This window comes from Akebia trifoliata, chromosome 4 (genome assembly GCF_017979445.1).
Source record: "Akebia trifoliata isolate Shusen 1 chromosome 4, ASM1797944v1, whole genome shotgun sequence".
Taxonomy (NCBI): domain Eukaryota; kingdom Viridiplantae; phylum Streptophyta; class Magnoliopsida; order Ranunculales; family Lardizabalaceae; genus Akebia; species Akebia trifoliata.
The window spans coordinates 9835850-9848374 of NC_141378.1; the positions used below are offsets into that span (position 1 = coordinate 9835850).

Genomic DNA, 12525 nt, shown 5'->3' on the forward strand with positions numbered 1-12525 from the left:
TTCTCTTTAGACTAATAAAAATGGCGTTTTGATTTTATGGCACAGTTAATCTCACACAAAAAACCACTAGGGTATTTTTTTATCATTTTTTGTTAAGTCTCCCGCGAAAAAAACCACAGAAGAAGAGTTGAGACAGAAAAGCTCGGAGAACACACACTTTGAAAGACCATCGAGTCAGGTCGCACAGATAATCCTCAACATTGGATGAAATCCAATCACTCGGATCCACAAATATTAATCCAAAAGCATTCATTGTTTATGTTCATAATGTGCAAAAACAAATAGCACCTACACTGTCAAGCCTTAAATCAGGATTTAAAGTTATAAACAATAAATTTGAAGCCAATGGCCCACAGAAAACAAAGTATCAGGACGGGGAGGATCCAACACTCATTCAAAAGCGGGTCCAGACGATTTAGCCAAAGCAGTGAGAATGATCCAAACCGTTCATCTAATTAGGCCAAACAAAAGAATGGTCCACAGCCTCGCCTACATGTACATAATGACAGTCTCCATCGATCATTGATGCAGAAAAGTACAGTGGGCTCCTTTCTTGCAATTCCCCTTGTCGTGATATATACACACTTTCCATGGTTTGGGATGCCTGAAAGATCCACCTCCCTCACCAAATGAGGCCGATGGCCTACTACTACCGTGACCGTGAAAACCCCGGTTCGAACGTCCAGAAAACCGATTCCCATTAGATTTCAGTTGGTGCCCACATGCAGTGTTGTTATTTCCCCAACCCATGTTTGGACCTGATTCCCATGTTTTACCGAACATTGCTGGACTTTGAGTATTGGCAGAGGAGACCAATACATTGTTTTGAGTATTGCCCATGGCACCTGTCGATGATGTAAACCAATCACCACTATTTGCATTTGGTGGGCCCACCCAGTTATCTAATGCTGAGAAGCCCTGATTAGAATTATTTCTGGGTTGATTAGTAGTGCTCAAATATTCTGATGAAATTTGTAATGGTTCTGGATCTTGTACTGCGAGCGCCTGTGTTGGACTTGACATAGGCGATGACAGCTCTATATGGAGCCACTCATCCAATGCACGAGTCAACAGTATAGAATCTTCTTTGTTTTCAGTTGTTCTCCATATTCTTAGATTGGCCGAGAATGGACTTGTACTCCACTTAAGCAGATGAGCCATAGAAAATGGTCCTTGGATTTTCCCGGATGGGTCCTGGTAATGCCACACTTTGGTAGTTTCACCGACGTTGGACGACTGTGTCACCACAACCGGGTCAGTTGCATATTTCTCATTTGAAATCCCACTACTCTCACTTTGCTTTTCATCTACCCAAGTTGAATTATTTTCTCTATAATTATCAGATGAAGCTGTAACCTTTTGAGGTTGTGGAAAACTGTTTTCCGACTCTGCTAACTCTTTATGGAGCCACTCATCCAATGCATGAGTCAACAGTATAGAATCTTCTTCCTTCTCAGTTGTTCTCCATATTCTCAGATTGGCTGTGAAGAATGAAGTTGTACTCAAGTTACGCAGCCATGCCATAGAAACTGGTCCTTGGATTTTCCTAGATGGGTCCCAATAATGCCATACTTCGGCAGTTTCACTGATGTTGGGCAACTGTGTCACCCCTGCAGAGTAAGATGTTGCTTCAGATTCAAAAGATGCTCCAGGTGTCACCACAGCCGGATCATTCGCATACTTCACGTTTGAAATCCCACTACCATCACTTCGCTTTTCATCTGTCCATGTTGAATTATTTGCTCTATTATTATCAATTGAAGCAGTAATCTTTTGAGGTTGAGAAAAGCTGTTTTCCGACTGTGGCAACTCTTTATGGAACCCCTCATCCAATGCATGAGTCAACAGTATAGAATCTTCTTCCCTTTCTGTTGTTCTCCATATTCTCAGATTGGCTGGAAAGAATGAAATTGTACTCAACTTAAGCAGCTGCGCCATAGAACACGGTCCTTGGATTTTCCCGGATGGGTCCCGGTAATGCCAGACTTCAGCAATTTCACCGACATTGGGCGATTGTATTACCTCAGTAGAGCAAGATCTCATCACAGCCAGATCACTTGCATATTTCACATTTGAAATCGAGCCAATATTGCTTCGCTCCTCATCGGTACATGTTGAATTATCACATGAAGAGATAACCTTTTGATGTTGTGAAAAGCCGTTTTCCAACTGTGCCAACTCTCTACGAAACCTCTCATTAAATACATCAATCAACAATATAGAATCTTCTTGCTTTTTGTTTGTTCTCCATATCCTCATGTTTGCTGGGAAGTATGAGGTACTCCACTCAAGAAGTTGAACCATAGAAAATGGTCCTTGAATTTTCCCAGATGGGCCATGGTAATGCCACACTTTGTCAGTCTCATTTGGTCCTGTCAGGCTAGCTATCTGTAGTGGAGTATCAACGATTTCCATAGAAGACGGGGAGATGATGTCTTGAGCAGTTATGTATCCACTGATGTCCAGATCAGATCCATCATCTCTTGGTTTTGGGTGATTGTCTGTAACAAAGGGAAGCAAAGATACAATTTAGTCATAAGGTTTAAAAATAAAAGTAAAAACGAGATGAAGTAATGGAAAAGAATCCAAGTACAAAATCCATAAAGCCAAAACTAAGGACCTTGCTTTATATTATCCAATTCAGCTTCATCGTATTTAGCCTCATAAAATGGATCCATGTTTGGGTCAGTGTGTACTTCCGGAACTTCATTTAGTCTACATAAACGCTCCTCGGGTGTGTTCAGAAGCTGCAATTTTTACCATATTCTCTAAGTGTGGAACAAGGTCAAGGATTACTTGAGAACTATTTATGTAACTTTGTAATAATTCTTATTATAAATAACAAGATAGGGAAATATAGATAATCGAACTTGTTGGAAACAAATAAAACATATGGATAATAAAAATGCTACAGTCAAGACAGATTAACTTCTAATCCCCATCAAAAGCCGTTTACAAATTAATGGTAAAAATCAACGGTCCACAATTCTCCAACTTGTAAACCACTTTTGATGGGGTTCGAAGTTTCAGATTGGCCTGATTTTTTGTGAGGAACTGAGGATGATCTCCTCACAGTAGAGATCATCCTCACAAAAAAATCAGCCCAGTCCGAAAACTTTAACCCATATAGGCCAAATTTTGGCTCCAACGTTGCCTGCCAAACGTGACCCTATATATATGTATATATGTATGTATGTATGTGATTTATTATTTTCTTAGCTAATTAGACCCTTTTACATGAGTATAGATTTTTTTTCTTGATAGAAGTAATTTCCAAAATTATTTACTTTGACATTGTCTTTATTAACACTGGCAATCACCCAAAATTTTCCAAAGCTTAATGCCTGGATCAGATGTGGCATCAGAACACTGAACCCAAGGATCACTATAGGTGGTGTTAGCAAAACATAGGTGGCTATAAAACCATCCAAATAGACTTGAATAGAAAAAGGATATTCCTTTCTTTGCCTTTTTCATTTGCCCAGTCAAAAGAAAGAGTAATAAATAAAGTAACAAAATTCTCAGAATTATATCACAGAAATACTTACAATTGTTTTTAATTAGAGATACTTCCCAATTCAATAGTAACGAGACACAACAATAATCGAATCAGACAAAGATCCTACTTAGAAAGAGTACTCAAAAACATGTTCATGTAAGTAATATAAGTTTACATATATGTGCACGTAGATATGTGTTGGAAGGCAGTTCTAAGGTAAGAAACTCACGTCATTGACTTTCACTGCCTGCAGGGCTATAGCTTTCTCCTGAACCTCACCCTGCAATCCAGCAACCACAAATCTTCATACTTTAATGTAAGGTCTGCATAACTACTACTGAAATGTAAAAGTGGAAGTAAACTTTAGTATTACCACTTTCATCTGCCTAATGGACCCACATAGTATGCTCTGCCGTAAACAATTGCATTCGTCCTGCAAACAGAACGTTTACAAAACAAACTGAATGATTTTTGAAAAGGCAAACACATCATACATAAAATTGCAAACCTGGACATTTGGCATTATATCAATTGACTACCTAAATAAAAATTAATATATTACAAATGATTGAAAAGATACATTTATTGGTAAAAATTAGGAGGCAAATCACCCAGACTTAATAGGGAACTGCAGGACATAGTGAGCCAATTTAACTTCATTATCAATGCTATTTTGGGCAGTTGTGGGAAAGGGGGAGACAAAGCTGCTAACATATGAATCTGGAAATTATGTTGTGGAATGTTAGGAGATTGTGTAGAAGAGACAGAAGGGTGGTTGTCAAAAGCATGGCCAGAACTTATAATCATATTCTTGGAGACCTTATTCTTTTGGGGATAACTTTTTAAAGAATTCAAGGGGATCTTTTTTGAAGACTTTCTTGTAAAATGGGATAGGGTTTGTAACCTTGCCTTGGGGTAGGGTGCTTTATTGTCGGGTGTTCTCATCTTTGTTCCTAGGGCCGGTCATCACAACCACCTTTTTCTCTATAATAAAATCATCTTTTATCTACCGAAAAAAACAAAAACGTAGAAATTCTGCACTCATAATGGATATACTACCTGAGAAATATTGAATATGTTTATGTTGTTCTAAGACTTTACCGCACGAAGCAAACCCATGGCGTACATGGTAAATTTACGAGAAGCATTGGTATTCTATGTAAATTTAATCACCTCAGAGAACTTCTGATCTGAAATTATATCAATGGGTATATTCTCGGTCTTGTTTAGGTTTAATATTTTCAGCATGACATTTGTTGCCCTTTTACCAATTTTATATGGCTCTTCCGCTCTCCCAATACCTGTATTCAATGTCATTAACCAGTTTACGATATACTGTTTCCAATATATACAAATCAAACCACCAAAAGTAGCATAGAAGAAAACAAGTAATAACGAAAAATTACCTACAACTTGGACAAGCCTATATGTATCTTGTTTTTTATCCAACCCAGAAATCCTTATTCTTACAAAAGAGCCAACAACCTTTTCATAGAACTTGTCAGTATCTTCAATTAAATCTTCAATAAAATTACGTTGCAAGTAAAGTAAGTTAATGTTGTGGACATCAATTGCCGCATACTCATCAAGATTAGTTTGTGGTCTTCTCTCCTCGCCCTTTTTACAACTTCTATGTTTCTTATCTGTTTGCTCCTTTGTTAAAGCTTCATTGTTACCTTCAGCCTCCAACAGACTAGACTCATCAAGATTAGTCTGTGGTCTTCTCTCCTCGCCCTTTTTACAAATTCTACGTTTCTTATCTGTCCGCACCTTTGTTAAGGCTTCATTGTTACCTTCAGCCCCAAACTTAGCCTCAGTATTGACAATCCCACCTTGAGGATTCTTTTCTACAAGAAAGTGTGATTCAAGAAGCTTCAACATTTCAAAATGTCCCACACATGCTTTGCCAAACAGATTTTCCAGTCTTGAATCACATACAATTTGACATTTCCGATAAGGATCACGAAGATTGTTTCGTCTTATATATTCTAGCAAGAGAGCCTTGACCTCAAAATGAGATAAAACAGCTTTTGAGCCATTTTTTACATGGGAAACAAAATCCAAGAGCTCTTTAGAAGCCCATTCAGTGCCATCCGACATAGACAACCCGTCGCCACTATCTGCTCTTGCCTCACTGGAACAACCCTCCTCCCTGGTGGAAGAGTTTGACCATGACTTGGATATTTTTTCATAACTACTTTCTTCATGATTCTCCAAAAAGCTGTCAGAATTAGAACATAGATAATCATTAGCATCATATAATTCATCGAATGAGTTCTCTTTGTGAGCTAAGACTCCAGATTCTCCTAGTTACAAAGTTGGGTTCAGGAATAATCTGGGAAGAGAAAACTTTGGAAAAAATCAGTAAAAGATTGATAAAGTCGGAAAAACATCAGATAAATTTAAAAATAAAAATGTCTTTTTTTTCTTCAAAAAATTGTCGATTAATGGTGATTTTTTGAAAAAAATCATATGATCTAATCAATGACTATTAGAATCACGATTTGTTCAAAAAATCGCAGATTTTTGTCACTATGCAGATTCTTACCATCGTTTTTTCGCTTGAGCGAGCTCATCTGAAGTTAATGATAGCTTCCCTTTTAAGTCTATCCAGTAATCCTTGAATAGATACTCCCAGCTATTTTTGTCACTAAAACGTACTTGAGCCTATGCATATAAATAAGTATACAAACAAGAAAAAGGACAGGTGTCAAAAAAGTACCATTAATGGGTAAAATTACAAAGAATTGAGGCACATATGCATTCTAACAAAGCACCAGACTCCCGATGAAACACTGGTCTGATGTCATCCACTCTTCTACACAAAATCACTTTGATATTAACACACCAAAATAAGTATCCCAACATTCATTTTCTGAAGGAAAATATATTTTCATCAAAAGCCGTTACTTAGTTGGACAGACTCATATTAATTTAACATAGTTATAAAACAGATAGATATTTCAATAAGCTACACACTACTAGAATTTACAGAAGTAAGTATTAAGTATCACTAACGACAACTGTTTGAGTATGTGATATTAGGGATTGAACCGCAAGTTCACGACCAACAATGAAGACAATCATCTGAAAAACAACATCACATATGAGAAATTGAATTTGGAATACCATTTCACTGTTTCCCTGCTCATTCTTATCAATCAACTCTATGGTTCTCATGCATGCTTTGCAGAAGCCGTTGTTTCCTCTAACACAAAAAAAATCTGCTTCTTTGATGCAGCTCTTGCACCTCGAAGATGTGCAAGTATAGCACATATATCGGGCAGACAAACCCTTTTCACAATTGCTACATACATGCCAACCTGAAAAGGACAACAACCAAGATATACAGAAATTGATATTAGCAGTGGCGAACCAGTGATCCTGAAAGACAAAAAGTATAATACAAAAACTATCACAAGTCAAGGAAACATCCGAGCAGCAGAAGCAAGGCATGGATTGCCACATTTATACTGCCCCTTGACAGGGCATCATCCATGCGAAGACACTAAACTGAGCATGATAACAGATGAAGGCCACTTTTCAAGAAGAAAGAAATGAGAACCAGGAATTTTGAAAATAATTTGTTTCTATTAATAATATAAAAAAGAAGAACAAGGCATGGATTGGCACATTTATATGGGTTGAAGTAGTCACCCTCGAGATTGATTTGACATGTCCATAGGGGTCATTGATATTGGATTTTTGTACAGGTCAAAGCTGATCATTTTTCTTTTTGTCATCACGGTGCTCAGGAAACGAGTCATTTTGGCATGTGTGGGCGATATTATGGTGATTAGTGATGATTGATGGCTACTATATGATTAATTGTCTCAAACAACATTCCTCACGTGTTTTTGACATTAGGCCCATCATAATATTCCTTTGGTATCAGGGTTTTTAATCTAGATAAGGAACTTTTTCTATCTCAAAGGATGTAAGCCATTGATCTTTTTTGTGATAATAGAAAGATTGATCCAGATCAAGTGATATTACTTTGGAAGCCAAGCACCACCTTTCCATTGAAGACAAAAATAATCTTTTAGACCCAAGTATTATCAACATCTCGTGAATCATGTTGTTTATTTGTTGTCCACTCAGTTTGCCTTGATTATGCAGTGAGAGTAGTTACTCGTTTCATGCATGAACCCAAGAGCATCCTTGCATTGAGGTGGCTCTTGGGATAGATGATTGGATCTCCCTGCATCAAATGGTCTCAAATCAGGAGGTCTTAAGTTCATTCTTCCAGCGTGAGTGAATGATGAAAAAGCATCCTAGGTGTGGAGCATCCACGCACTGAGGTAGTTCCTACCTTAATTGACTAAAACACTGGGCTATGGGATAAAGGATTGATTCTGCATTCCCATAAATTGCAGTTTTTGGGATAAATGGTTGGATCTCCCTACATCAAATGGTATTAGAGCAAGAGGTCTCAAGTTCGCGAGTCTTTCAACGTGGGTGTACGATGTAAGAGCATCCTCGCATTGAGGTGGGTCCTGCCTTGATTGACTGGAACACTGGACTATGCGATAAGGGGATTGATTTCGCCATTCTCATCAGTTCCAGCTTTTGGGGTAAATGGTTAGATCTCCTTGCGTCAAAATTAAAACTAGATCATATCCATACCTCCAACTTCCCAAATCCAAACTCAAATCCTATGCGACATGCGCCTTAGTCAAAGGGCATAGAAAAGGGTATGTGTTTTCCTCAAGACAAGCTTTTAAAGGCCTTTGAGAAAAAAGGCTTCCCCCTTGAAGCCTCAAGGGGTTTGGTGAGACCTCGCTCTAAGACAAATCTCAAGGCATAAAATTCTAATGCCCTTCCGAAGAATGAATGCAAATATGTTGTATACATTGTATTGTTACACAACCTTACTAAAACAATCTCATTTCTCTAATCGATTTCCAAACATACAATGAACCTCAATTTCACTATTTTCAAAAGCTAAGTTGAGCCTATGTCCCACTTTGGGCACCAAAATCCCACCTTTTTTACGTGAGGTTTCAAAACATAGGATTAAAATGGTAATTTTATGTAATATTTTTGTACAAACCGTGGTCTAATGGGCATTTAATCAATTTTAGAACATAAGAGGTGCCTCAAATATTCACCCAAACTTGGAGGCCAAGTCTAAAATTGAAAGACATTTGAGAGGAAGCATGAAACCGCTTGAATTTTGACAATAACATGATTTTAATTTTTGTTTTTTTTATAAGTAAAATGATTTTTAATGTACTAACATGTTAGTTGTGTTGACTTACTAGTTTGATTGTAGTGAGGATTATAATTTTTTTTTTAAATCATGGCTTTTACTACATATAAAAAATCAAAACATTTTTTTTTGTTCACTTTAGTCCTATCTAGGTCCTAAGAGGATCAACAGCCTGGAGCTTTTAACAACTTTGCTAAAACACCACCAACGTTATTCCATCATTCACAAATACCAAAATATCCAAAGTTCCAGTAAAATAAACAATTAAAACAGAAATCAACAAATTTGTGTTAGAAAGTAAGAGAATCAAACGCACCGCAATACCAACGATCTCTGGAATGGAAGAATTCAACATCCCGATCAATGCAGCCAGGGTGGTACGCCTTAGGGCATTCCCTAACAATCCCAATTAGGAAAAAACAAGATTACAAGTATAACAACAAAATTCGGATTCTGCATTTATTTGGTGAGGGCTCAATTCAGTTAATTCTGATATTCGGGAATGTATCATGATTTCAGAGAATATACCAATGATGTTTTTAGGTTTCTTACCAAAATCCATCATCTTCAACCTTCCTAAAAACCCTATTTTTTTCTTGAGATTTAAATGTTTAAGAAAGTAAAATTTGGAGGGTGAAGTAAAAAAATTCACCATATTTCAGATTAATCGATAAATATTTGATTAATTCGTCGATTTATTCGCCTGGGTCCCAAATTCAGAGAATTTTACAACATTTTGGAAAAAAATACGGAAACAAAGCCCACACCTTCGATCACAAAGAACGAGATCCCCACCATCATAACAGATGAAACAAACGTCCTCTCCTATGTCCTTTTCTGCGACTTTCGTCTGAACCTTCCGAGGTCGACCAGGCTTACGCTGCACTTCCTCTTCTACGTTCTTCTTCTTCTTTGCGATTTCCTTCGAAAGCGCAGGTGGTCGACCTCGCTTGCGCTTCATGCTCTCTTCTACTTTCATCTTCTTTAAGACTATCTCCTGATCCTTTCGTGGTCGACCTCGCTTGCGCTTCCCGCAAACTTTGAGATTCGACTCTGCGATCTTCATCTCTACCACATATTTTTCCATTGACATGGCTTCGATCGTCGATTAAAGAGAGAATTTTGAATTGTTGGGAGTTCGAATGATTCTTAAACTCCTGCAACTTCTCCTCCTCGATTGGATTCTAGATTTAAGGAGATAAATAAGCGCCTGTTGAAGCATCTTTTTCTTCTTTCATGGCGTCTGAAAACCCTAAAAATAAAATGGTAAAACCCTACGTTTTGTGCCTTCGAGGCTTCGACTGGTTTTAACTGAGGGGAGAGACGTTACGTTTTCGCTCCACTTCGGCAAGGACACTTTGAATTGGACACGCTCAACGTTTTTGGAGAAACTCTCTCCCTTTTATAGCACGTGTCATTATACTTTCAAATTAAGAAGTACCCCTCTAAGTTTTGGTTAATATATGACACAACTCCCTTGACGTAGTCTCTTTCTATAGACAAATGAAAATGACGTTAATACCCTCATGATCAACATCAACAATGTCATTGCCTCACTGTTTTCACCAGCGTATACAAGGGGTTAAGGATTTTTAGGTCATTTTTCATAATCTATAACAGAAGACTGAGGTGTGAATGGGCATGTAATTAATTTCAAACATGGAGAAACATCGACCATTCATGAGAATATAAAAAAGCCACATGCCATATATATCAATCCTTCAAATTTTCTACGCCAGTTATTCAGACCACATATGATTAACCGTGTGCATTCATCATGACTCTCTTGTCTAAGAAGCTAACAAATATGTAAATACTTTCATCTTCGACCTCTTGGGTAAAGGTTTTTTTTTTCCCCCTTTTGTCTTCAATTTGAAAGATGAAAATAAACCTTTATAAATAAAATGGGATTTTTTTGAAAAATAAAATATGATCGAAATTTGAATTAAAAAAATAAGGATTTTCTCAAAGAAATCGATGTGTGGCTGAACTTATTGGGTTGAAGACATTTTTTTAATAGGGTTATCCAAACTTACATCTGACTAGTGAGGCTTGGTGAGCCAAGGCCTTGACCAAAGCATATGAGTCCTTCTGCCAGGCACGTGCAACACCCACACATCACACACTCCAAGTAAGTGAGAGTACGCCTTCATAGGTGACCTCAAGGGACCATATTGATTATCGAATACACAACCTACAAACGCTCATCACTTATTGGATTCAAAATTTTCATTGCACCAACTCCTTAGGTTTGGGTTGAAGACATGTTGGGTAGGTTAACATAATTTAATATAATGATTGAAGAGTCCGAACTTGATCATTTTCTAGAGAAAAATCATAATTTTTTTTAGTTATAAGTCGAAGAAAAGGGTATTTAGGTCACTTCAAAAGTCTTTGGCGTGGAACAAGATCAAATGTCTCAGCTTGTGTATGCGGGGATATTCCAAAAAAATAAACAAAAACGTGGTGGGTCACGTTTAAAACTCCAAAACACCCTTAAAATTATACCTTATTTCTAACCCTTCCATTCACAATCTTTTCTCTATTCCAAAATTAATAATCCCGACATAGGATAGCCAGAACAACTATGACTCATTAGGTCCATAAGCATATAAACGCACGCAGTGGTTAGTTATGGATGAAACAATTAATGAACATATTTTAAGCTACTCCATCTTGGTAGAGTATATCCACGTGTACTTGAATTGATTTAGAGTAGTCGTTGTCAAATATGGGATTTAAACATGTACCCTTTTCTCACTATTGTGAATATTTGTCATACTTGGTGTTTTCAGACTAACGACACACCCTATTCTACCCAATAAAATGACCTAAATACCCATATTGTCTACAACTAGTGAAAAATTCCCTGATTTAATTTCCCCGAAAACATGTCATCTTCAGCTTCTAAGATCAAATTTTTTCTCTTATCTTCAACTTCAAGGTTCTGTAACTCATTTGGCATTCAAATGTTTAGAACAATATTAAATTTTTTGCAAGATGAGAAAGTGGATTTTCATATGCAAGAATCAAGGGATTTTTACATGAGGTCAAATATGGTGGAGTGAGGATAACGTTGAGGTTAAAAATAGCTCATCCCAGAGGTTCAAGAGCTTGGAGATTGCAAAGTTCTGGGAAAAAATTAACTTTTTTATTTTTATTTTTATTTAAAGTTTTAAGATAAGCGCATTTAGGTCAATCAATAAATCATTGTAGATTAGGGTCAAGAGGCATATGCCATCATTTTGAAAATGCATAGGAATGTCAAATATTCAACAAATCTTGGATGGTTGTTTGAATCACAATCCTAACTCATGGTCCACAAAATGAGTGTGGTATGGACAAATTTGACATGATTGAGACATTAAAGGGGCATTTATAAATCAACGAGTGTTGGGCGAAATGACCAAGGCATCCCTCCAAAAAGGAAGAAGTCTTATGTTCAAACCCTTTTGTTAGTCACTCACGTGGATTTATCTTTACTTACTTGATATGTGTGATTTGTGGGGGTATTACAAGTATCTGAAGGATTTGGACAAGATATAGTGCTCTAAAAAGTTAGTTGCCTCGCCCTTGTTAGTCAGGCCTTAAGGGTATGAAACCACGTTATCAAAATATAAAAAGAAAAATGAGGGGGAGGGGAGAAGCATTTGTAACCTTGTGAGATTTGTAACTTAAAATTATATAAATGTCCCTCCTTTTTGTTAAATAGAAGTTATAATTTTTTTAATATGAAAATAAATTTTACAAAAATTAGAATAAAATTATCATTAAAAATGAAAATTTTAAAGTACTTTGAAGATATGTAAATTTT

At 36.9% G+C, this 12525-nt stretch overlaps 1 protein-coding gene across 1 annotated transcript; it reads right to left on the minus strand.

Moving 5' to 3' along the window:
• Positions 1 to 177: 177 nt before the first annotated feature.
• LOC147403654 (uncharacterized) lies at positions 178 to 10092 on the minus strand. Its single transcript, XM_086439321.1, has 10 exons — positions 9479 to 10092; positions 9028 to 9107; positions 6629 to 6822; positions 6048 to 6166; positions 4906 to 5720; positions 4673 to 4800; positions 3873 to 3932; positions 3729 to 3779; positions 2621 to 2747; positions 178 to 2501 (listed from the first exon to the last, which is right to left on the minus strand). The coding sequence occupies exons 1-10, from the start codon at positions 9802 to 9804 to the stop codon at positions 520 to 522; spliced, it is 3882 nt and encodes a 1293-aa protein (XP_086295447.1). The 5' UTR covers positions 9805 to 10092; the 3' UTR covers positions 178 to 519.
• Between the last annotated feature and the right edge of the window lie 2433 nt (positions 10093 to 12525).

What these genes read in the sequence shown, in the direction of transcription:
- LOC147403654 (XM_086439321.1), bottom strand. Translation starts at nt 9,804, where the DNA reads ATGTCAATGGAAAAATATGTGGTAGAGATGAAGATCGCAGAGTCGAAT. An exon ending in TAGGCTTGTCCAAGTTGTAG is followed by an intron (nt 4,801 to 4,905) that starts GTAATTTTTCGT and finishes CATTGAATACAG; the next exon opens with GTATTGGGAGAGCGGAAGAG. An exon ending in CAGATCAGAAGTTCTCTGAG is followed by an intron (nt 3,933 to 4,672) that starts GTGATTAAATTT and finishes TTCTGTTTGCAG; the next exon opens with GACGAATGCAATTGTTTACG.